The 24,330-nt window shown below is 41.9% G+C and overlaps 1 protein-coding gene and 1 pseudogene across 1 annotated transcript; both read right to left on the bottom strand.

Annotated features, from left to right (window-relative positions):
• Window positions 1-1,222: 1,222 nt before the first annotated feature.
• On the bottom strand, window positions 1,223-9,767 carry LOC132379826 (interferon-induced protein with tetratricopeptide repeats 1-like; annotated as a pseudogene).
• Window positions 9,768-10,355: 588 nt separating this feature from the next.
• LOC132379825 (interferon-induced protein with tetratricopeptide repeats 1-like) lies at window positions 10,356-24,119 on the bottom strand. Its single transcript, XM_059948105.1, has 5 exons — window positions 24,111-24,119; window positions 20,944-20,959; window positions 18,818-18,873; window positions 17,311-17,345; window positions 10,356-11,818 (listed from the first exon to the last, which is right to left on the bottom strand). Exons 1-5 carry the CDS (start codon window positions 24,117-24,119, stop codon window positions 10,408-10,410), a joined length of 1,527 nt encoding a protein of 508 aa, XP_059804088.1. The 3' UTR covers window positions 10,356-10,407.
• Between the last annotated feature and the right edge of the window lie 211 nt (window positions 24,120-24,330).

The raw sequence follows: 24,330 nt of genomic DNA, 5'->3' as shown, positions 1-24,330 counted from the left end.
ATCTAGTGTCCAGTGCTCCCACTGTGGGCTCGTTTATATCACTGAGGCCCGACGTAAATCGAGAGACCTTTTCACCAAGCACCTATGCTCCAACCACCAGAAGAAGTGGGATCTCCCAGATCTTAATTCCACTTCCCATTCCCATTCCGATAGTTCAGTCCATTGCCCTCCCCTACTGTTGCGATGAGACCACACTCAGGTTGGAGGAGCAACACCTTACATTCCGTCTGGATAGCCTCCAACCTGATGCCATGAACATCGATTTCTCGAACGTCTGGTAATGTCTCCCCTACAACCCTCTCCGTCACCAGTCCCATCCCCTTTTCCTTCTCTCATCGTACCTCCCTGCACGTCAGTTGCCTCTGATACTCCTCACCCCTTTACTTTCTTCTATAGCCTCCTATCCCCACATATCAGAGCTCCCGTATCACTTTCACCAGTCAACTTCCCAGCTCTTTACTTTGCCCCTCCACTTCTCAGTTTCAGCTCTCACCTTGTGTTTCTCTTGTCCGTCACCCACTTTAAATTTTTTTTTATCCAGTGCTGCCAAAGATACTCGGCCTGGAATGTCGACTGTACTTTTTTCCATAGCTGCTGCCTGACCTGTTGAGTTCTTCTGTGTGTTACTCAAATTTTAGGCAATTGTCCATTATTCTTTTCATCATATTCTTACTCACTTTGAACTTCTTCCTTTTTTTTCCTCTGACTGAGATGGCTCCAGTATTTGGATATTACACCATCCCACAAAATTGGACAGACTCACAGTTACACTGAATACTTACAATTGCTGATCCTGTCTCTTTAAAAAAAATTGGTTTGGTCCAATGATACGAAACCCTGCACCTGAGTCTCTGATGGACAAAATGTCAATATGGACAAAATACATAACCCTTGTCAACTTTACTGTTGTGGGCATGATGTTGGGAGGTTCTTCAGACAAGTCTACCACTTCAGCTCATTGACTGAGCCTGGTCCCCTTGGGTTTGTGTCAATCTACCACATCCCCATAGCTCCTACCTACCTGCAAGGAGTGTTAAGGGCTGGCATTGCAGCAGTGTGGTTGTGTGCTCCAATTTCCTTCAATTGATCATTTATTTGTTTGTTGTAAATTGCCTGCAGCGTAACTTTTGGAAGGAGAATCAAAGAGAGATGAATGAACATGTTACGAAGAAGGGTCAGAGGAGAATAAATTCTGATGGGAGAGTTTGCTGTCGGCATTAATTCAATGGGGTGACTGGCCTTCTTCTTCATAAAGAGCTGAACAGAAACATGAAATATGAAACATAACATTTCTAAGTGGTGACTGGCAGAGCACGGTGTGCATTATATTGAAAATGATCAAAGTACGGCTGAGCACTCAGCACTTTCCGATCAGTCCTTGTGTTACTTGTAAACCGACAACAGCCTGCCCCTTTGTGGAAGTTGAGGCAAGACAAGGGTTGACAAAATGTCCAGGCAAAGACAGATTGTCAATAGATACAGACAACTTAGGCAAGAAAGGTATCTGATAATGTAGCTTCCATTTTAACTGCTGTGATCTCAAGCTATTTTGGCTGACAGAGATAAGGTAAGAATTTAATAGAAATGTTCAAGGAGCACACACCAACGAAGAAATAATTATGTTACTAAATTTAAAGAATTATCAATTGTTAGATGGTATTTTCTATTGATGTTAAACACCTGTATTGTGAATGGTTACTGATTTTCAAGTAAGAAATTCAAACATACACAGCTTCAACAAATCAATGCACATAAGATGCTGGCAAGAGGCAAGAGGCCAGAGTGCGGAATAGAAGAAGAGGGAAGGGGGTGGGAATTTTTTCTCCCCAGAAAGAGAAATTAATATTCATACCATCCGGTTGGAGGCTGCCCAGGTGGAATGTAAGGTGTTGCTCCTCCATCCTGAGGGTGGCTGCAAGTGGAGACTGTGAACTGGAATGTCAGAATGGGAATGGGAATCAGAATTAAAACGTTTTACCACCGGGAATGGTCAACATCTGTACCTGCTAGTCAATTCTGTATAAAAATGACATTCCTCTGTTCAGACTTCAGAACAGTGTGGTGACAGGAGACACACTCTTCTCCTTGTGCACAAGTAAATGAAGTATAATTATATTTTATTTAGATATACAGCATGGAACAGCCCCTACTGACCCAATGAGACTCACCACCCAACAACACACCTATATAACCCTAGCGTAATATCAGGACAGTTTACAACGACAAATCAGCCTGCTGACAGGTTTGACTTTGGAATGAGGGAGGAAAAGCGGAGCATCCGGAGGAAACTCACGTATTCACGAGGAGGAATGGAAAAACTGCTTATACACGGCATCAGAATGAAACTCTGAACTCTGATGCCCCAACTGTGCTAACCACTGTGCTACTGTGGCGACAGAGGAGCAAGTGTCCAGTTAATTGGCGATGACACCTTCTCTCTTTGAAATTTCAGATGATTGATCCCGAGCTGTTGGTCATATGCTCTCTTTTCTCCTTTCTGCATCTCCCTTCTCATTCTTCCACACCATTAAAAATTTTATGGGACAATAGCTCACTTAACATATAACCGTATCTGATTTCCATTGTTTAATTACAGGTTTATCTCCTTATCAGCAGCCAAGCCCATGCACATCACAGGAATGTCTTTTGGCTATCACTATACCAACACCGTTGGTCAGGACAAAGGCATGATCCATCTTCTGGTTCCATTATGAGTCCATTGTCACACAAAATCTTGTTTGCTGTGTTGCAGATATATTGTCCTTGGTTGATAATTACAAAGAATAAAAACTCTCATCCATTTTTTGTTAAAAATATTATCTTGTTGAAATTCCATGAATTATTCCCAAAACTCCTCCACTGTCACTCACAGGTCATTCGCCTTCTCAGACACTCCTCCGGTGCACTCAGACGGTTGGAATTATGTTGTGTCAAGACAAGACCAACCTCGGCTTTGAAGTTTTAATTACTAGACATACCCTTAGAGGATATATTACAATGATCTTTGAGATACAATCACACTCAAAAAATCTTTCCAGTGTTAAATTTATACATCAGAATACAGGTGAAAAGTAAGATACATTCAATGATTAATAGGTCAAACAAATCAATGTAGAAAAATGTTTGATTTTTCATTTAGACAATAGACAATATTCAATAGGTGCAGGAGTAGGCCATTTGGCCCTTCGAGATAGCACCACCATTTGTTGCGATCATGGCTGATCATCCACAATCAGTACCCCGTTCCTGCCTTCTCCCCATATCCCTTGGCTCTGCTACCTTTAAGTGCTCTATCTAACTCTTTCTTGAAAGCATCCAGAGAATTGGCCTCCACTGCCTTCTGAGGCAGAGCATTCCACAGATCCACAACATTCTGGGTGAAAAAGATTTTTCCTCAACTCCGTTCTAAATGGCCTACTCCTTATTCTTAAACTGTGGCCTCTGGTTCTGGACTCCCCCGATATCGGGAACACGTTTCCTGCCTCTAGCGTGTCCAATCCCTTAATAATCTTATATGTTTCAATCAGATCCCCTCTGATCCTTCTAAATTCCAGTGTATACAAGCCCAGTTGTTCCAATTTTTCAACCTTTAACAGTCCCACCATCCCAGGGAATAACCTTGTGAACCTACACTGCACTCCCTCAATAGCGAGAATGTCCTTCCTCAAATTTGGAGACCAAAACTGAACACAATACTCCAGGTGTGGTCTCACCAGGGCCCTGTACAATTGCAGAAGGATCTCTTTGCTCCTATACTCAACACCCTTTGGTATGAAGGCCAACATGTCATTAGCTTTCTTCATTGCCTGCTGTACCTGCATGCTCACTTTCAGTGACTGATGAAAAAGAACACCTAGATCTCATTGTACTTCCCTGTTTCCTAACTTGACACCATTCAGATTATAATCTGCCTTCCTGTTCTTGCCACCAAAGTGGATGACCTCACATTTATCCACATTAAACTGCATCTGCCTGGCATCTGCCCATTCACCCAACCTGTCCAAGTCATCCTGCATTCTCATAACATCCTCCTCACATTTCACACTGCCACCCAGCTTTATTTAACTCCACTTGCTGCAGTATCCCAAATCCCATCTTTCCAGAGTCCAGAGAAGCACAACTAAATTCAGTTTGTGCCGAGTACTGAGGAATTAATATGTTTAAAAGAAACACAATAATTAGGTATAACTACAGAAGACAATTTTTGAAAATTGAACACTAATGAGTAAGAAAAGGCGCTGAGGATATAACTAGTAAAACAGCACCACACCAAACCTATCCTCAGATCAGATGGAAATGCATCTTTTTAACATCCCAGTGGTGCTCAGATATGTAACTGAGAAAGAGCACTCACATATTCCTCTGTGCTGCCTTTATGGCATTTGTTTAGTTTATAATATTTTCGCTTTAGTAATTTGTTTATTAGCATTTTTCTAGTTAAAGTTAGGATTGTTTAAAGTAAATTCATTGTCTGGGATATATCGCGGCATGAGATGACGTCACATCTGGTTTCGCCGCGTCCTGTGGGAAAATACCGGTTTAGAGAAACGGGAAGGAGGGAGCTCAGATGTGCGAGATCAGCACAAGAAAAGTTGTCTTTCTACGCACTAGAAACATAGTGAAGCAACGCCGTAAGTTCATGAGATAATCGATATGTTGAATTAAAATGTTAACTCTGATTCTGTTAAAAGTAATGATGGTTGATAAGGTTTATGTTTTCAATAGTTAAAGAGTTGCAGATAGTTTGTGTTGAAGTGTATTTAAAGCAGTCAATGGCTTAGGTAGATTCTGACTGTATGCTGCACTTTAATGTAATGTAGTTGTTGTAGTTTTACTTTTGCAAGTATTTACGATGTAAATGTAATATCAAGAAGGAAACAAATACTGTACAAATCTTGTATTGTTTTATCAACAGTTTTCACCATACGTTAATGAGGAAGAGTGAACAGTAAATGGTTAATCTTACTACGATCCTGTTTTCATTGACTACGGTTTACCTCAGTGTTTAGTTCAGCATTATCTTACACCTGAGCGAGAACACTACATCCTCATTACCAGGATCAAACTCCAAAGCCTTCTCAAAGTATTCAGTTGCTCCATCCATGTTCCCATCCATCTGATACAGAAATGCTTTGACACCAAGAGCCTTGCTGTCATGTGCATTAACTCTAAGTTTCCTATCTGCCCACTTCTTCAAATTCATGTGACATTTTTCCCGTTCTTTTGAGTTATGTTCAATTTTCACTCCTTTCAGGAAGAGGCGAACAGCATTTGTATCAGAATTTTTCTGGTACAGTTCAAATAACCCAGCTTCCAGACAAATGCTCTGCATATTCTCTGGATGAATGTCCACTAAATCCACCAATCCATGGTAAGTCTCCTCTGCTCTGGAATACTCCCCATTTGTTATGCAGATGTCTGTAAAGTCTAGTTGTGCTCTAATAAATGACCTTCGACAGTGATCAAAAGTCTTTTCAAGATGATACTTGCAATTATTGATCAACTCAGCTCTCTGCAAAAATTCAGGATTACGAAAGCTTAATTTTGTAGCACAATCCAAGCTGTTGGGGTAAGAAACCAGAGTGTGGAGTTAATTCCAATGCTTGTTTCAAGAGCTCGATTGCTTTCTCCACAGATCCCCTTTGTCTATAATATTTTGCAGCATAGCGAAGCACATATGGAAGATCAGAGGTCTTCTGCAAAGCTTATTCAACTAATTCAGGTGCTTCATCATTTTGCCATAAACTTTGCAATTTTAGAGCCAACTGCACCATGGCCACAGCATCATCTGGATCAAGCTCCAGTGTTCGTTGGAAATGCTTCACTGACTGACTCTGATCACGACTCTCTGGGGTTCCAGAAAGTGATTCCAGACGAGAAAGTGCGGTTGCATATCCCATTATCCACTCCGTGTTGTCAGGATCTTGCTCCAGAGCCTTTGCAAAGCATTCCTTTGCCTCCTCATAGTATTCAGCAGCAGAACCCAACAATGACCATCCCTTCTCCCCGTACACCTCGGGTATCATTGCTGTATAGCGAGGGCCATCACTGAGCGGTTTACAGGTCATCTCCAGCTTGTCGAGATAGGACTGGGCCTCGGTCAGCTGTCCCATGTGGTAATGCACCCAGGCAAAGTTTCCATAGGTGATGATGCTTCTTCTTTCTAATTCATCTTTGTGGTTCTCCATCAGAATCTTTTCAGCTTCCTTTAAATCTCCAATCGCTTCCTCGCATTTGTCCTGTAGACAATTTTAAAAAGCGAGTTGGTTGTAGGACTGAGCTTTATACTTCAAATTCATATTGATAGAATCTTTCAATCTGAACACCACATCTTCCACGTCAATAGTTTCTTTCTGTGGCCTCCATGTGAAGTGACACTGCAGCTGATCGAGCTTCTCTTTCAATAAATCTCCCGGTGTGTTGCTGCAAGAGAGAAAAAACGTAATCATGAATTCCATCTCAGATCACTTGATGCAGGTCTGACCAGCAATCCCATGAATAGTAGACTTACTAACTGTATGAAAGCTGCCATTTAAAGACTTTTTTTATAATTATGGCATTTAAAACCTGGAAATGCTCAGCCTGTCAGTCTGTGTCTGAGGAAGGAGAATGTTTCAGATCAGTAACCCAATATGAAGAATTGATTCAGGTGATGAAGATGGAAATGTGTCTCCTGAACAGCCAAGGCAGCTGATCTGTTGCTTTGTTACACTGATGGTGGACTTGGTTTTATTACCAGACGTTGAGCTCTCCCACTATTGCAGACTTTCGTTTTTTTGCCAGCAGCCTGAGCGTAGCTCCAGATCTCGGTACAGAGAAGTGGTGCTTTTCCCCAGACAGCCACCAGTACTCAGACTCAATGTCTAGAAGATTGAGAACTTCAATAACATTAGTGAGATAAAGCTGTTTTGAGAAGTCCACTGAAGTCTGGCAATTTATGAAATTTAAACAAAAGCACTGATTTCAGGAGTTGAGATGTCCTGTAGAAGTTGTATAAGACGTTGGTAAGGGCTACTTTAGAATATTATGTGCAATTCTGATCACCTACCAACAGGAACAATATCAATAAAATTGAAAGAGTACAGAGAAAATTTCCAAGGTTTTTGCGGGGTCTTGAAGATCGGAGTTGTAGGGAAATGTTGAGTATGTTAGGACTATTGTATATTGTCTATTGTCTATTGACTTTATTCCCTGGAGCATAGGAGTGTGAAGGGAGATCTGATAGAGGTTTATAAAATTATGAGGGGTATAGATGGGGTAAATGCAAGCAGGCTTTTTTCACTGATGATGGGTGAGACTTGAACAAGGGGACATGGGTTAAGGGTGAAAGGTGAAATGTTTAAGTGGAAGGGGTGGTGGACAGATGGAACAAAATGGGGGAGGTTTTGGGTGGAGCTAGGAGGATAGGTAGAGACAGTTTGAGAAGAGAGGTAACAAAGGGGTAATTGGAGCCTGGTAGTATGGAGTAAGGGTGGGTGTCTTGATTCCTGACTTAGTGGAGTGGGATATATCTTCACTTGGTGGTTATGAACAGGGAGTGTCTTTTTTATTGAAATAAAGAATTTGAATTTTCCTTCAAGTTTGATGTAAATCAGAATATGTTTCTCATGCAGCATTCAGAGGTACTGTGGGTGCCAACTTGGCTCTCTCCACAGAAAGGGTGAATACTGCCTCTTTAAGGAATTTGTCAGCTTCACATTCCCGATGTTGGTTTCACAATGTAGCCCACTTTGCGGCCCGTAAATTCCATGCACGAGTTATGCGGTAGCACGAGGGAATTACAGTTTCACCAGGAAAAGGGGTTAAGTTTTAAGTCAGAACTAGAAGTTGGAGTGAATGTTGGTTGAACTGCTGAATGTCGTTGAGGCATGGAGAGGAATTTTAGGAGCTTCTGTGTACCTTGTCCATGCTAACCATGAAGTACACATCCAGACTGACCATTTTCACCAGCACTGTCCCTAGACTTCTGTACTTTGGAACTTCGAGTACCCACATAACAATAAACACAAAAGAACTTAATTAACGAAAAAAAAATAAAAGACGAACATCCAATGTGCAGGAGAATAAATAACAGAAATTGTGAAAACAATTCAAGGAAATGACAACATTCGAAACCAAACTGAGTCCTCAGATCCAAACACTGGAGCAGCCTGGTGTAGGCCCAAAGCCTCGCTCAGCATATTAGCAGACATGCAGCATAGCATCAGGGCCTGGCTTCATAGCTTCATTGCCATGGAGAGGGGAGTGACCATCACACAGAACAACTGAAATCGGCTCTCACATCGGATCCGACAACTTGCCTTTTCAGTTTATCTGGGCCAGCATTAAAATTGACCAAACAATGGGGCAGCAAAAGGCTCTGACACCCTGGAGAGAGTGAACATCATGGAGAGTGGGCAAAATCAGCTCTCGCCTTCAATCTGGGCCAGCTTTTAAATTGAATATACAGTAGATTATACCTCGCACTAGAACCTGGCCACAGCGAAGGGCTCGGGCCTAGACCACGCAGACCAGCGACTCACCCCAGTCCCAGATTTTCCCACCCAGTCTGAAACCGCTCTCAAGCTCTTCAAACCAGCTTGGCGCCCAGAGCGATCCATTCTCGCATCAAGGCCATGAGAACTCCACTGCCCCAACTCACCTCTCTGAATGGCTCACTCCATCTACACTGATTCTGTAACACACCGTCCCAGCACAGTGAATGACACGTTGAAAGTAGGTCTTTTTGTTATTTTAATATTCATTCTCTGGTGTTACATCTTGTTAACAATGCTGTTAAGGGAAAGTATATATACAAAATGAAAGTGATTCTTTAGCTGTAAGTCCCTTGGTAAAAAGCAGATGGCTTGTACCTGGAAGAAAAAGGAGAATAACCTCTCTTTAAGTGTTCTTTTGTTCATCGGTACGTTGGGCAAATCAGGGTTTCACTGACTTTCTGCATGTGGTGGCATTTTCATATTGAATACATTAAACAAAAGCTATTTCAGTTGAAATAGTAACCGCAGGTATTACAAAAAGTTCAGAAAGTCAAGAGAAATCAGTGTCCAAAGTGGAGAGTTTTTGTTGATACAGTATAATGAAACATAATACAAAATATTTATTTATTTTTGAGATACCGTGAGGAATAGGCCCTTCTGGCCACTCAAGCCACACTGCCCTGCAGTCCACTGATTTAACCCTAGGCTAATCGGGGACACTGTACAACGACCATTTAACCTACCAATTGGTATGTCTTTAGACAGCAAGAGAAAACCAAAGCACTCAAAAGAAACATACTCAGCCAAGGGGAGAACGTGCAAACTCCTTACGCGGTGATTATTGAACCTGGGCCACCTATACTATGAAGTGTTGTGCTGACCACTACACTACTGTGCCACCCTGTTTTGTTACAGTTCAATTGACAAAAAGAGACAGTTGAGTTTCTCCGCTTTTAAGAATTTGCTTATATTCAAATGCATTCTAAAGTATTACATTTACATTAGAGACATGTATTCACAGATATGACAGACCAGAAACCAGTGTGAACTGGATGAAATAGGATTAGTTGTCATCTCCATATGAAATTACTCTTATTGAATGTGGATTTGTTATCTGGCCAAAACTGAATGGCATAATTCACAAAGAGCACTCAGATATTCATTACTAGAATCAAAATCCAGGGCCTTTTCTAAGCATCCCATAGCCTTCACCTTCTCCCCGGCCATCTGGTACGTTAACCCCAGCACACCCAAGGCTTTGCTGTTTCTTGGTTCCCAATCAATTTGCATTGTTGCAATCTCTCTCAATTTATTGTAACAGATTTTCCAGTCTTTGCCACATTGGATTTTCAGTGACTTCAGAAAATGGCTGACAGCACATGACTCAGATTTCATGTTGTTCCATTCAAATAATCCACACTGTGTATGAATTGTCCATTTTTCATTAGAGCTTCACACCTTCCCAAGCTCAGTAAACTGTTACAGATTTGTTTTGCTTTTTCTGATTCAGCAATCTTTGAGAGGACTTTGGCCAAATCCACTTTTGCAGAAAATATTGATGGTTTGAATTCAAATGTATTTTCAAAGTTACGCTCACAGTGACAGATCAGTTCATATCTCCGATGCATGGAACATGAGGGGATTTCTGCTGCCCCTGTTCTTAGTCAGGCAGAAAAGTTTGATTTTGTAACCTAATTCTAACTGGTGGTGTATGGATGCAGAATTTGGAGTATATTCTAAAATTCTTTACAAAAGCACTATTGCTCTATCGACATTTCCCTGTTCTTTGTAAAACTTATCTGCATAGTCAACTCAAATAGTGAGAAGTGTTTGGGGAAAGACCTTTCCACAGGCACAGTACACCTGGATCTGTTTGGATATCTAGAGCCTAAGTAGAAGGACATAATTCAGAAAGTGCATTGAGATATTCTTAATTGCCAGGATCATATTCCAAGGCCTTTTCAAAGCATTCAATAGCCTCATCCTTCTCCCCAGCCAGCTGGTGCACCATCCCAAGAACACCAAAGGCTTTGCTGTTTCTTGGATTCCTCTCAATTTGTTTTCCTAAGATCTTCCTCAAGTTACTGTCACAGAGCTTCCATTGTTTACTTCCATGATAGATTTTAAGTCCGTCCAGAAAATAGACGATGGCGTTTGATTCAGATCTTTTGTGGTGCAGTTCAAATAATCCAACTTGTAAAGCTAGTGCCTGCTTATGATCTGGAGCAAGATCCTTCAAGCTCAGCAGACTGTTGTAGATCTCCTCTGCTCGGTCTGTTTCGCTATTTATTAAGCAGATTCCTGCAAAATCCAGTTTGGCGATAATAAATGTTGATTTCAGCTCAAATGCCTTTTCAAAGTGATATTTGCACTTACTGATCAACTCAGCTTTCTGTTGAAATGCAGATCTGCCAGGATAGTTGCTGCCTGTTTTCTTTTTCAGACTGAACAGTTTTTCCCTGTAACATATACCGATTTGGTGGTGTAAGAAGGATGAGCTTGGAGTAATTTCTAAACCTCTCTTCAACAGGCCTATTGCGGCATCAACATCTCGTCCTATTCTGTAAAACTTTGCTGCATAGCGAAGCACATATGGAAGATCTGCGGTCTTCCTCAAGGCTTCTTCAATTAATTCATTTGCGTTCTCTGAGTCATTGAACTCTTGCAGCTTTAGGGCCAACATAACCATGGCCACCGTGTCATCTGGGTCAAGCTCCAGCACCAGTCGCAGATACTTCACTGGCTGACTCTGCTCCTGATTCTTTGGAACAAAAGAAAATGTTTCCAGACGATAAAGAGCAGTAGCAAAACCCATAATCCACTCCACATTATTAGAATCTTCCTCCAAAGCCTTCTCAAAACATTCCTTTGCCTCCTCATAGTAAGCAATATTACCAAAAGTTAACAATGACCATCCCTTCTCCCCGTACACCTCGGGTATCATTGCTGTATAGCGAGGGCCATCACTGAGCGGTTTACAGATCATCTCCAGCTTGTCGAGATAGGACTGGGCCTCGGACAGTTGTCCCATGTGGTAATGCACCCAGGCAAAGTTTCCATAGGTGATGATGCTTCTTCTTTCAAATTCATCTTTGTACTCCTCCCTCAGAATCTTTTCAGCTTCCTTTAAGTTTTGAATTGCTTCTTCATAGTCACCTTGCTGACAGTTTACAAAAGCAAGATGGTTGTAGGATGTGGCTTGATATTTTACACCAAGTTTTATAGAATCTTGTAATCTAAGCTTCATGTTACTGACGTCAGTGTTGTCCTTCTGTGGATTCCATGTGAAGTGACACTGAAGCTGGCGGAATTTCTCAAACAGGGATTCCTTCAGAGTGTTGCTGCATGTAAGTACAAAGTAATCAAAGATTATTGATGTTCAATCGATTATCCATCCTAACTGCTAAATGCTTAGATTATCAAAATTAACAAATTCTGAATTCCTGAGCTGGGGCATTGGCAGAGAAAAATGGGTGCAGAACAGTTCAATCTCTGCCTGGTCAGACCAGATTCTACCAGATGATGATTAAGCCAGTGGAATTCAGTTATGGTTCTAGATACCAACCAATAATCCAAGGCAGCCAGATGAAAATAATGACTATGTTCAGATAATGCTGAATGAATGTCTTTTAAGTTATGCAATAGAGCAGAAGATATTTACATTCCAATTTGTCATTTAAAGGTTGGGCCAGTAATGTACATCATTAACTCAGTAGCTGGGAAAAGGAATGGAAAAAAACAACTTTGTGGCACCATGTCAGTCAGTTGTCTCCCTATCAGAAATCATGGCTGTTAAATTTCAGAAGCAATTGGTAGAAAGGCTGATCAGCCAGTGTCTCCAACAGATGAAACCCATCATCAGAAAAAAACGCCAATAGTGAAGCTGTGACCAAAAGTCTCAAGGAAGAGCCTAAAGCTACTGCTGATGCTATGAAAACACCATGCTTTTGTGCATTTGAGGGGCTGACACATTATAGGCTGGTGAGATAATAGCAGGTGTACCTAATAAAGTGGCCACTCAGTGCAAGCACTTGTGCAATGAACTCAGCTTAGACTTTGAACTGTTTCTGCAATGCTGACATCACAGCAAATTGGACAAACGATTGTAAAAGTGATAAGAGTAAAATGAAATCAACATTATCTTACGCTTGATACTGTCACAGTCAAGTCTGTGAAAGATGTCTGTCTCTCAGGAGAGCCCAGTACAAGAACTAGTGGTATGTCCAGAATGAGAGTCTAGAATAATTCCTCCTTGGTGCGGGGAATTGTGAAAAATAGGGTAAAGGTGACAGAGGTGCAAGAGACTGCAGACGATTAAATCTGGAGCAAAAAAAGCAATCTGCTGAAGGAACTCCACAGGTCGAACACTGTGGAGGTAAAAGAATGGTTAATGATTTGGGTCAAGACTCAATATCAGAACTGAAGAGTAGAGGGGAGGTAGACTGTACATAGAAGTCAGAGGAAGCGGTGAGTGCAGGACCAGTAGGTGATACAAGTAACATGACGAAGGGGATCTGAACTCGATCTGTGCACACAGAATCATAAACTGAGAAAGAGCATGAGTGGATCAGTAAGACAGATTCAGTTGTTGGAGATCGAGACAACAAAGGTGAATGTGATAATTTTGGGGAACGTAGCACTGACAACTGATCCAACCAAATACAGACGCAGATGATCATGAGTGTGGGGAGAATCTGACCGTTCATGTTAAAGCCTGAAGCTATAAATGTTGGAAGTAATGGAACAAGGAATACGTCTTGGGAGGGAAGAGTGGGGTTGGTGAAGGACGTCAGGCAAGGAGGTTGGTGGCCGGGGTTGGGAAGGAATATTAGGTTGGGAAATGATATGTGGGTCAGTCCATGGACAGGAAGGGATACTGGGCAATTGATTGGAGGAGGGATTGGACGAGGAAGGACTATGAGGATTTTCTCCTATTGGGAGTGCACACAACAGATGGATCATATTACTGGCAGATCAGTAGTTGGTGAAAAAAACTGAGATCAGGAGATTGCTGGGCAAAACTCTGATTGTGAAGATTCCCCACTCCCCTTGATGCAATTCTGTTGGCTGACATCGACCCTGATTGGTTGAGACCTAAAGTTAGGATTATGGCCTGTTGTAATGCAATTCTCATGTCAGATTCATCAAGTTATTTAGCATCTTAAACTTGGGAAGGTCTTTCCAAATGCCCTGCATTCAAGTAACTATCAGTCCAGTTGTAGAACGAGGCACCAAATTTTAATATTGTCAATCCTACAGTCAATAGGATCCATGTCTATGCTCTCTGGCTCAGTTCATTATTGTGGTTGCTGATCAGGTACAGTAACCAAAGGTGCACAAAGCTCTCCTTGCAATTGAAGACTCCCTTCCTGGTGTTCACTTTGATTATCAGTCACTGGGATTAATTCTTTCTTTCTGTTTCACTATTCCTTTACAACTACCAGCTTCTCCACATTTCTCCACCCTGAACTCCAGATTCTGCAGTTGCTTCATCTGCATTAACCATTATGATGCTTTGTAGGTTTTAATTCCTTTCTGCTCTGCTCACTGACATCAATAAACTTCAATATATAATTCATGGATCTTCAGAGTATTATTCCACTAGTAACTTCAATGTTTCATTAGAAGCAGAGAATAAAAGAACCACATAAGTTGGAAACTGCATCTTAAATCCAAACCAGATTTTAGTTTGACAAACTTTATTCTCTAGGGTGCATAATTGTCATTAAAGTGCATCGACATCCCGATAAACACAGTTCAGGTCGTGTGTTTTTTTGTTGTTGTTTGAATACAACTATAATTGTACTGAATTTGTAATGTTAGCATAATTGTTACTGAAAATGCTACTTTTCCAGTTCCCTCCAGTGCTTTCAGTAATCTTATTGTCATTAACAAGATCCAGCTCCAGAGATTTGCCATAAACCTTCTTCCATTTCAATTACCTTCACTTTATCTCCCAGGGCTCATTACTGCTGCTGAATGCTATTATTGCTCTCTTTTGAACAGGATACATCAATTTTATGCTTAAAATAATTTTTCCCTGACTGCTCTGTATTGCCCCAATACCATGCTAGTTATCATCATAGATGACTGAAATTGAGCTCCTCTCTAGATTCTGAGTTTGAAATTTTCTGTTAATTATAATCATCAGTAACTTAATCTTGCTGGATCTATATACTTTATAGTAGTGGTCACCAACCAGTCGATCACGATCGACTGGTTGATCTTTGAGACTTTCCCAGTAGATCCCGGAAAAAAAAGAAAAATAAATACACAAATACTGTTGAGAGACTGTTTCCAGGTTGCGGGGTTTTAGTTCCGTTGTTTCTGCCCAGTGTACATGTGTGTAGCTCCCCCGCCACACACTACACAGTGTACTCCAGTAGTCCCCAACCACTGGGTCGCGAGGAAACAATATGAGTCAGCTGCACCTTTCCTCATTCCCTGTCACGCCCACTGTTGAACTTGAACCCACACGAGGTCATCAGACACCTAAACGCAGTGATACCCTTGCGCAGCTGGCGGTAAGTACCATTGTTACTGGCCTGGAGCGCAGACAGATGGGCGCCGCCTCTAAACCTGTTTCGCACACTGAATGTTCGTGGGGAACCCGGTGCTACAATATTCGCAGATGACCTAATTCGGGCTCAGCGTTTCATAAGCAGCAGAGCAGCTACCGTGCTGCGATCTACTGAAACAAACTTTTGTCGGCCGATAGATCCTACAAGGGGGGTGGGTGCGGGCCTGTCGCTCTCCTCGCTCGGTCGGTTGCTCTGTCCGGACTGCGACCACCACGGCCCCAGTGTGGGGACCTCTGGCCCCGACCGTGTCCTCTCACCCCACCCGTGACCAGCCGCACCTGGCCAAGGCGTCTGGCGGCAGTTGGGCGGGAGGCTGTCTAATGAGGCAATGAAGCCCTCAAAACTGCTTCAGTACCCTGAGTCCAAGAACTCTGCACTTAAAGACGAACCCATGGAGCTTTTTTAGTGGGAAAAAACATGAGCAGCACGGGACAGCAGCTAAGCGCTGAGAGCCATGAAAACTACATTGTGGAATAGATTGGACATAAGAAACCCCCTTCGAGTATTGCTGTAATCCCATCGTGTTTAACAACTCCCCGCCCCCTGTCAGCCAGTCCACAAGAATATTGTCAATATTAAACTGGTCTGTGGTGCAAAAAAAGTGCAGGTAGCTCTAGTGTTTATACATCATTTCTACTTCTGGGTTGTGGGGTTTTACTTCCAGTCTTTTCTGCCCAGTTTGCATGCATGTAACTAGTCGATCTCGTCTTTCACTGAGGCGGAGGTAGGGGATCTCGCACTTAAAAAGGTTGGTGACCACTACTTTAGAGTTCTGAAGAATGATGAGCAATTTCATGGAAATATATCAGCGTGATAGGGTGGATATTAAGAAGTTTCCACTAATGGGAGAGTCCAAGTTACAAATTAATGGGGTAGCCATTTAAAATGGCTAACTTTTTCTGTCAGAGGACAGTGAATCCGTGGAATTTGTTATCTCAGAGGGCAAAGAAGATTGAGTCACTAGAGATATGTAAATCAGGTTTGAGGGTCTGGTGGCCTACTCCTGCTTCTAATGTCTCACATTCTTATATCAACATCTGTGTAATACACTCCGATTGGCCAGGTTCACTCCTAGAGGTGATTCCTGCCTTGATAACCTTGGGCAAATCAGGGCCAGTATTTTGCCCTTATGGTGTGCAACCACTGCTACCCCTCAATTGCAGCTCAGACTCCTTTCTTTCCTCTGAAGGAGCTGGGATGACTGGCTGACACAGAATGTAGCTCATGGCAAATGCAAGCAGTGGCTGCTTCTTCAGAGATCGTCCCAAGGTGCAAATTAAACAGCTCAAGATTAATGGGCCCAGCACAAACAGAATAGCTTTCACTGCAAACTATTGTATTGAGCTGAGTTAGAGAGTTAGAGTCATGGCAAAGAACAGCTCAGAAACAGGCCCTTTGGCCCATCTAGTCCATGCCAAACCATTTAAACAGCCTATTCCCACCGGTCTGCATTGGGATAATATCGCTCCATACTGCTTCCATCCAGGTATCCATCCAAACTTCACTTAACCGCTAACATTTTAGTTGCGGTCTGATGAGCCCATGTGCAGGACTAAGCTCTGATAGCAGAACGGGATCTAAGCAGCTTCCTTATTGGGATGTTAGTGGAACAGGATCTGACCAAGTAAGTGACAGTTGTCCCATGTGGTAATGCACACTGTTCACTGTTCACTCTCTTCCATAGATGCTGCCTGACCTGCTGAGCAGCATTTTGTGTGCATTACTCAGAATGGGCTTTGGACTCTGAGGCCAAGTGGCATACACTGGCATTCCGGGGAAGGGATCCTTCCCAGTTAAGGACCAGGCAATTTCTGATTCAGAAGCTGGGAAAACAAAGTTAAAAGGTGATTACGTGTTTCCATACGGTATACCTCGCTTTATCAGACTAAATACATGACTTCTGCATTTCAGTGACAACTTGTGATGAGGCTGACAGTTTGCCAAGCTCTCCTCAGGGGATCTAATGGACTTATCAGGCAACTGAAGCTCCACCATCAGATAAAAGACTCTTTGTCTGAAAATGCTATGACCAGGAGGAAGCAAAACTCCATGTTAAAACACCCCATGCAACTGAACAAATGGCCTGTGTAATAATGGGTAAACAGTGAATGGGACAACCTCCAGGTATATGACGTGGACCAGAACAATCAAATGCCTGATAGTGACCAAATCTGAAAATAAGCCTACTTATGTGGAGAGCTCATAATGTTGACTACATGGTATGTACAGACAGAGAGGTCAAAGGCTTTTACCACAATAAATCTGTCTGTGGAAAGGTAATGGGCATCTGAGACAAGAGAGTAAGGATAAGGGAATTAAACGCCCAGTGTGTGCACAGAACAGAAAAAAGTAAACTGAGAAAGAGCAAAATAAGCTTGGATCAGTAAGCCATACTGAGTTATTAGGGACCTGATGAAGGTTTCAGGCTTGAAGCATTAACTCTCCTTGTCTTTCCACAGATGTCAACTGATCTACTGAGTGCTTGCAGTATTTCCTATTTTTATTTCCGCGTTACAGTGTTGTGTGAGATACCTGCAAGGAAGGTGATGCTGGCAGCTGGTCCCCCATAATGCCAGCTATTTTCAAGCGCTACTTAATAATAATGATTGCCTGACTGAGAACAGGTTCCAAGTGCTCTGAAATCAATGCCCAAGGAGCTCATTGCAATTTGTGACCTGGACTATCCAAATGATGCTGGGGTTTAAAATTAGGGCTACGGTGGTATAATAACAGAAGATGAAGTAGTTAGCTATGGACACACTCGAACAGACAGTGAGATATCTGTCCCACTTGTTGGTCAGTTCTTCTGTGACTTGCACACACTTGCATTGTCCATTATTATTACTGCCTCATCAGAGGGTTTTCTCAGTGGTCTTATCAAATCTGTTATTGTAATCTCCAACATCCAGGTAAATATCAGCTTTTCTATATGACCTGTCTTCACAATTAGTGCTTTCAGGACCAGCCTCCTTCGAAGGAGTCTCTGAGGTCAGAGTCTGATGTTTGAAGTATCATAACCAGAATAAACCCGAGAACTCAACCATTGTAAATTACTGAGTGATTTTTACAGAAGTAGCACAACAAATATAGATTCCAACATCCCTTGAGGTTAAGGCTATGTTTCTGTTGGTCACATCAGTTATTTGTCTGCTATGTGTCATAATTTCCCTGTATTTCTCTGCTCTTTCACCAGTATCCATATTTTTCACAGCATATTTCATTTTCTTCAGTTTTTCCTATTCACCTTTTTGCCAATGATCCTTTGCAGCTTTTAATCCCCATCTGCTTAGCTCACTACACCTCTCAGCAATAGCTGTAAACTTTAGTCTCTCAGTCACTGTTCCTGCATTTCCCTGAATGCAGCCAACTGGGAAAAGTCAGTTCCCCACTGCGGAACTTAAAAGTCATGTCATCTATTCAGGGGATATGCCCCTTCACGTAATGTTTGCTTTCCTCACTCCCAATCAGCTTAGCACCACAGGCCTTGTTTCAAATTATTATCAAACTAAGTGCACACATACTGTGGGCTCATCCCACTCCAGTGGTCTCTGATCCCAGGATCAAGCTAAAGTTCCCAGATCACGAACTTGGGATCAGATCCAAAATCCTTATGCTGAATGACCACCAGCACCTTTTCTTGATGCCTTCATGTGCAGAAACAGATCACATTAAATCTGACTGATCCAGATATCCATGCTAATGTCACTTTTAAATCTCCTAGCATTGGTAAACATTCTGTAAAGTGAAGATGTGACTCACCTCATGATGCTGTGCAGAATTCCAGCTGCACCTCAGATGGCTGGTTAACTGAGTAACTCTACAAGGTGTTGTTCTAGTTGTTTATATACTTTCTAGGTGGAGCTAAAATCTACCAAAATGTTTGTCTCATTGGGGATCACGAAAGCAAAGCTGAAGAAGTCAGATGTTTTCTCCCTGGAAATTGTTTGTGTCATGAAGAAGTTTCCATGTTGAGAGTCTCAGGGGGCAGAAGTGAGTCTATTTGCTATTACTAAGGAGAAGGTTCTTGGGAAGCTGGAAGATCTGGAGATAGATAGTCACCCGACAAGGTGGACTACGCTCCAGGGCTCTTAGAATACTAGACGAAGCAATAGTGTAGGCCTTAGTTCTGATCTTTCAAGAATCACTGGATTTGTGATTAGTTCTGGAGGACTGGAAAATTAAAAATATCATTCCACTCATTAAGAATGAAGCGAGAGAGAAGAAAAGAAATTATAGGCCAGTTAGCCTGAGCACAGTGGTTGGGAAGATGTTGGAGTCCATTATTAATGCTGATGTTTCGGTGTACTTGGAGGCACATGATGAAATAGGTCAAAGTCAGCATGGTTTCCTTAAAGGGAAAACTTACTTCACAAGTCTGTGGAATTCTTTGAAGAAATAACAGGCAGGATAGACAAAATCACTGGATATTGTTTACTTGGTTTTTCAGAAGTCCTTTAACAAGGTACTGCACATGAGGCTGCTTAGAAAGTTAAGAAACCATGGTCTTACAGGAAAGATTCTAGCATGGAGATACATAATATTGGCTGACTGGAAAGAGGAAAAGATTGGGAATAAATCAGGCCTTTTCTGGTTGGGTGCCAATGACTAGTGATGTTCTTTTCACATTATAGGTCAATGATTTGATGACAGAATTGATGGCCTTGTGGCCATGTTTGCAGACAGTCTGGAGATAGGCAGTGGGGCAGATTGCTGTAAGGAAGCAGGGAGTTTGTAGAAGGACTTAGACAGATTGGAAGACTGGATGAAGAAGTAGCAGATGGAATATAGTGTAGGGAAGTTACGGTCATGTATACTATTTTCTAAGTGGGGAAAAAATTCAAAAATCTGAGTAGTAAAGGGACTTGGGAGCCCTTGTTTAGGATTCCCTAAAGGTTAACTTGGAGGTTGAGACGGTGATGAGGAAGGCAGATGCAATGTTAATATTCATTTCAAGGGGACTAAAATGTTAAAGCAAGTACTGTACGTAATGCTGATGCTTTTATAAAGCATTGGTCAGACCACACTTGGGGAACTGTGAGCAGTATTCTGCCTCTTATCTATGAAAAAATATTCTGGCATTGGAGAGTCTCCAAAAGAGGTTCATGAGAATAACTCAAGGAATAAAAGGCTAACATATGTGGAGCTTTTGATGGCCCTGGGCCTCTACCCTCTGCAGTTTAGTTGATGAGGTAGGGAGAATCTCGTTGAAACCTATTGAATACTGAAAGGTCTGAATGGATCGGGAGTCAATCTCGGTAGGGGCTCACAAACCCAAAGATACAGAATATTTTTATACCCTTAAAATCAAATGTAACAGTGGTGTTTCATTACAGTTTCAACAGAAACAATTACATCAGTTACTTCAATATTTTGGGTTGACAATGCTTCATACATATCTGCAGTGAGAGAATTCTGAATGTGCAAATATATTTGCTAATTGCAACCTTACTTGAACCCATTTACAATGGGGCAAATTACTTAACCCACAGTGAGTGCTGAAGTGGGGGGCCATGATAAAATTGTCTGTTTTTTCATTTCCATAGATGCTGCCTGACCTATTAAATTCCTTCAGCATTTTGTGTGTGCTGACCTGGATTTCCAGCATGCGAAGACTGTCTTGTGTTTAAGCCCATAGCTGCCTGGATTGCTGCAGGCCGATTAACGCAACCCCATTGTTTTAAGCTTCGGCTGGCACATATGCAAATGTCTCACAGTCGCCATTTTAGAAACCATCTCGCTTTGTCTATGGGCAGCCTATGCTCCACAGAGTGTACAATGGGTGATTTTAATGTCAATTTACTGCTTTCAGTTTGCAACTCACATGAGGAAGTGAAGACTTTCTCACGTGAATTAACATCTGCCTTATTCACATCACTTCAGAATACTCCCTGACAGGCACAGCTGCAGAATAGAGGGTCATCCAATTAGAACGGAGAAAGGAGGAATTTCTTTAGCCAGAGGGTGGTGAGTCTGTGGGATTCTTTGCATCAGATGGCAGTGGAGGCCAAGACATTGATTATATTTAAAGCAGTGGTTGATAAGTTCTTGATTGATAATGGCAAGGAAGGATATGAGGAGAGAGCAGGAAAGTTGGTTGAGAGGGCTAATAATTCTGCCATGATGGAATGTTGAAGCAGACATTTTGGTCCATATGGCCAATATCCCCTCATACTGTACATGGAACTGCCAGGGAGCACTTCAAGTAGCATAAGGCATCAGGGATTTAAATCTGCAGCTCCTCTACACCGTTTCCATTTCATCCACACCTCTCCAACTTCTCAAATAACTATGTTTCAGAGGGGTCATCAGTTCTAATGCACCGGACAGTGAAGACAGGGAGTGGAGCTGGCAGGAATCAGGAACATGGTTCCTCTGACACTGAGCTCATCTTTAAAGCCAAGGAGGAATCTTTTATTTTTTTAAAATTATAATAGTGTCAATCACATTATACCACCTTACATAATCATGCACATTGTACCTCACCAACCTTTACAATCATCAGACCATGTCACCCAGGGACTTATGCTAATATTATCTTGTGACTGTGTGTGCTGGATCGTAACTATATGTGGTCTGTGTGACTATATGTACTGTGTTTTGTGATTTAACCCCAGAGGAATGATGTTTCATTTAGCTGTATACATGCCTATGATTGAGTGACAATAAACTTGAACTTGAAGTGAGTGGTCTCTGAAATTAGGGCTGGGCTGACAGCAGAAAAAGGATATGATGAAAGAGGAAAGGGAGCCTATGAAGAGTGTGAGATTGAGGGAGTGAATGTTTAGTGCAGTGATCTGGTGCCAATAAAGAGAGCTGATTAAACCTGTTCAGAGACAAGTTACTTGAGAGGTGTTGATGCTGATGGAATCATTTCATCAAGGCCCTTACTTGTTCCCTGCAGATGGCAGAATGGCTTTGGGCTGTCGGTTGATGAGTCACTTACCAACCGGGTACCACTCTGTCCTGTCCTGTCCTAATCTAGATTCGAGTCAATAATGATCCCAAGGATATGGACTGTTTAGGAGAAAATTATTAGTTTGGCTCTTTGTGAACACAATATGTCTGTGTAATTTTCCACATTGCATATTGTTCCTGAACTGTAATAGCTTGAATAGAGGGATAATTGATTCTAGGGAACAGGTCTTCAAAGGGATGTTGTTTGGTCCCATGGTTTTGGCTGTGTCTGTTGTAATCAGTTGTCACTTGGCATCATATAGAATGAATTGAATTGTTTAGAGGCAAGATTCCATGGTGCTGAGATGGATCGCTGGTTTGGCACTTCATGCTGGGCATGGCTGTGGATATTTTTTATCCTTTTTTTAAGCACTGCCATTCCATCTCTGCTGTCAGCGAGGTTGGGAATTCTTAGAGATTCCCACTCCTGTTAGTTGACTTATTAACCACCGCCTTTGATGACAAGGTTTAGTAGGTCTGATCCATTCGTGTAATGTCTGCTCTGCCTATTGCATATTCCTGCTGCTGATAATGAGTCACAGCACATCATGGGCATCTAGTACAGAGCTGCCTGTTCTGCTTGGAGTCATTCCAAATCAGAACTAGAGCTGGGAGTGGTTAAACTGATGTGGCAGGGGGGATGGGAACCAATATGATAGAGCTGAGGATGAGCAGCAATAGATGATGGACAAGTCAATGATTCAAAATAACTACAGACAGAGCAAGGAGTTAAATTGTACCACAGAGGCAAAATCCATAAGGACAAAGAATACCGGACTGACGGTGATGTATTTGAATGCACGTAGCATTAGGAATCAGGTGGACAAACCGGTGGTGTAATTAGAGATTGGTCGGTATGTTGTTGTGGGCATCACTGAGGCATGGCTGAAAGAAGGGAGTTTAACATCAAAGGATATACTTTGGATTGAAGGCAGGAAGGCATAGGCAGTGGCGTGGCTCAGCTGGTAAGAAATGGAATTACATCTTTGGAAAGAGATGACATAGGGTCAGAGAAAGTCAAATCTTTGTGGGTAGAGTTAAAAAACTGCAAGGGTAAAATAATGCCATAATGGGAATCATATATAAGCATCCAAGTAATAGCCAAGATGTGGAGTTGAGATTGCAAAGGGAGCTGGAAAAGGCATGTATTAAGAGTAATGACACAATTGTAATAGGGGACTTCAATATGCAAAGGGATTGGGAAAATCAGGTTGCTGTTGGATAACAAGAAAGGGACTTTATTGAATGCTTATGAGTTGGCATTTAGAGCAACTTGCCCTTGAGCCTATAAGGGGAAAGGTTATCTTAGATTGGGCATTTTGTAATAACCCAGATCTTATTAGTCAACTTAACATAAAGGAAACCTTAGGGGGCAGTCATCATAATATGATTGAATTCATTCTGCAATTTGAGAGGGAGAAGCAGAAGTCACATGTATCAGTATTGCAGTAGAATAAAGCGATTTACAGTTATGAGAGAGGAGCTTGCCCAGGTGGATTGGAGGGGTATACTGGTGGGGATGAAGGTGGCAAAAGTTTCTGGGAATAGTTCAGGATAGACATGTCCCACAGAAGAGGTTCTCAAACAGCAGGGCTAACAACGGAAGTTAAAAACTGCATAAAAGTCAAGGAAAGGGCATATAAGGTAGCAGAAGTGAGTGGAAAGTTGGATAATTGGGAAGGTTTTAAAATTCAACAAAAGACAACTAAACAAGCTATGAGAAAGGAAAAGATGAAATATACGGGCAAACAAGCTGATCATATAAAGCAGGATACTAAAGGTTTTTTCAGTTATATAAAGAATGAAAGGGAGGTGAGAATTGATATTGGACCACTGGAAAAGGATGCTGGTGAGGTTGTAACGGGGGACAAAGAAATGGCAAATAATTTAATAAGTACTTTGCTTCAGTCTTTACTGTGGAAGGCACTAGCTGTATGCCAGAGGTCCGTGAGTGTCTGGGGATAGGATTGAGCGCTATTGCTACTACAAAGGAAAAAGTGCTAGTAAAACTGAAAGGTCTTAAGGTGGATAAGTCACTTGGACCAGGTGTACTGCATCCTGCAGTCCTCGAAGAGGTTGCTGAAGAGATAACACATACATTGGTCATGGTCTTTCAAAAATCGTTTGATTCTGGCTTAGTCCCAGAGGACTGGAAAATCTCTCCACTCGTCAAGAAGGGAGGAAGACAAAAGAAAGGAAATTATAGGCCAGTTAGCCCTACCTCAGTGGTTGGGAAAGTGTTGGAGTCCATTATTAAGGATGAGGTTTTGGGGTACTTGGAGACTAATGATAAAATATGTCAAAGTCAGTATGGTTTC

This window comes from Hypanus sabinus, chromosome 22 (genome assembly GCF_030144855.1).
Source record: "Hypanus sabinus isolate sHypSab1 chromosome 22, sHypSab1.hap1, whole genome shotgun sequence".
Taxonomy (NCBI): Eukaryota; Metazoa; Chordata; class Chondrichthyes; order Myliobatiformes; family Dasyatidae; genus Hypanus; species Hypanus sabinus.
Note: the sequence above shows the minus strand (reverse complement) of the source record. Positions and strands in the feature narration are given on the sequence as shown.